This window comes from Lactuca virosa, chromosome 9 (assembly GCF_052849685.1).
Source record: "Lactuca virosa cultivar CGN04683 chromosome 9, Lactuca_virosa_CGN04683_v6, whole genome shotgun sequence".
Lineage (NCBI taxonomy): Eukaryota > Viridiplantae > Streptophyta > Magnoliopsida > Asterales > Asteraceae > Lactuca > Lactuca virosa.
This window is the reverse complement of record NC_136434.1, coordinates 203,391,286-203,392,201: the sequence shown is the minus strand read 5'-3', so window position 1 is coordinate 203,392,201 and position 916 is coordinate 203,391,286. Positions and strand designations below refer to the sequence as shown.

General features: G+C 45.7%; 1 protein-coding gene across 1 annotated transcript; it reads left to right on the top strand.

The window, feature by feature from the left end:
* Positions 1-212: 212 nt before the first annotated feature.
* On the top strand, positions 213-695 carry LOC145140208 (uncharacterized). Its single transcript, XM_079073776.1, has one exon. It carries the CDS (start codon positions 213-215, stop codon positions 693-695), a length of 483 nt encoding a protein of 160 aa, XP_078929902.1.
* The last annotated feature ends 221 nt before the right edge of the window (positions 696-916 follow it).

The window sequence follows — 916 nt, the reverse complement described above, 5'->3', positions numbered from 1 at the left end:
TAGGTCTAATCCTAACCAACCCAGAAGGAGAAGAAATCACTTATGCTCTTCGTTTTGACTTTCACACTTCCAACAACGAAGCGGAATACAAAGCTTTGATTGCCGGCCTGCGTTTGGCTAAAAAAATAGGAGCATAAGCAGCAGTAACTCTAACGGACTCAAGACTAGCTGCCAATCAGGTCAACGGGGATTTCGAAGCAAAAGACAAATGAATGGAAGAGCACGTAAAAACAGTACAATGGCTTGTTGAACCTTTCAGACAATTTACCATCAAACAAATTCCAAGAAGTGAAAATAGAATAACGGATGCCCTCAGTAAGCTAGCGTCCACATGCTTCGACCACTTATCCAAGAAGGTCCTTGTGGAAGTGCTCAAAGAAAGAAGCATAGACAAGCGACGAGTAAATTCCCTAGCACCAGCCAGACACATGTGGATGACACTACTAATCGAATACCTACAACATGGTATTCTACCAGACGGTCATGAGGAAGCCAGGAAAGTGCAAGTCAAGGCACCGTCATATGCAATCATAGACGGGACGCTGTACCGGAAAGGATTCATGTCACCATGGCTAAAATGTATGGAGGAAGCCAGGGGCAAGGAAGCACTCCAGGAGTCGCATTCCGGCTTAGCAGGTGCACATGAAGGGGCAAGAGCCCTAATAGGGAAAATACTTCGGATGGGCATCTACTAGCCAACCATACACCAGGACGCATTAGAATTAACAAAGAAGTGTATGGAATGCCAGGCGTTCTCCCTGATCCAAGGGAACCCCCCAGCGCCTCTAACAAGTATCGCCAATCCGTTGCCTTTCTATCAATGAGGAATAGACATCGTAGGACCATTCCTAGATGCTTCAGGCAAGGTAAAATACCTAATAGTCGCAGTGGACTACTTCACAAAATGGATAGAAGC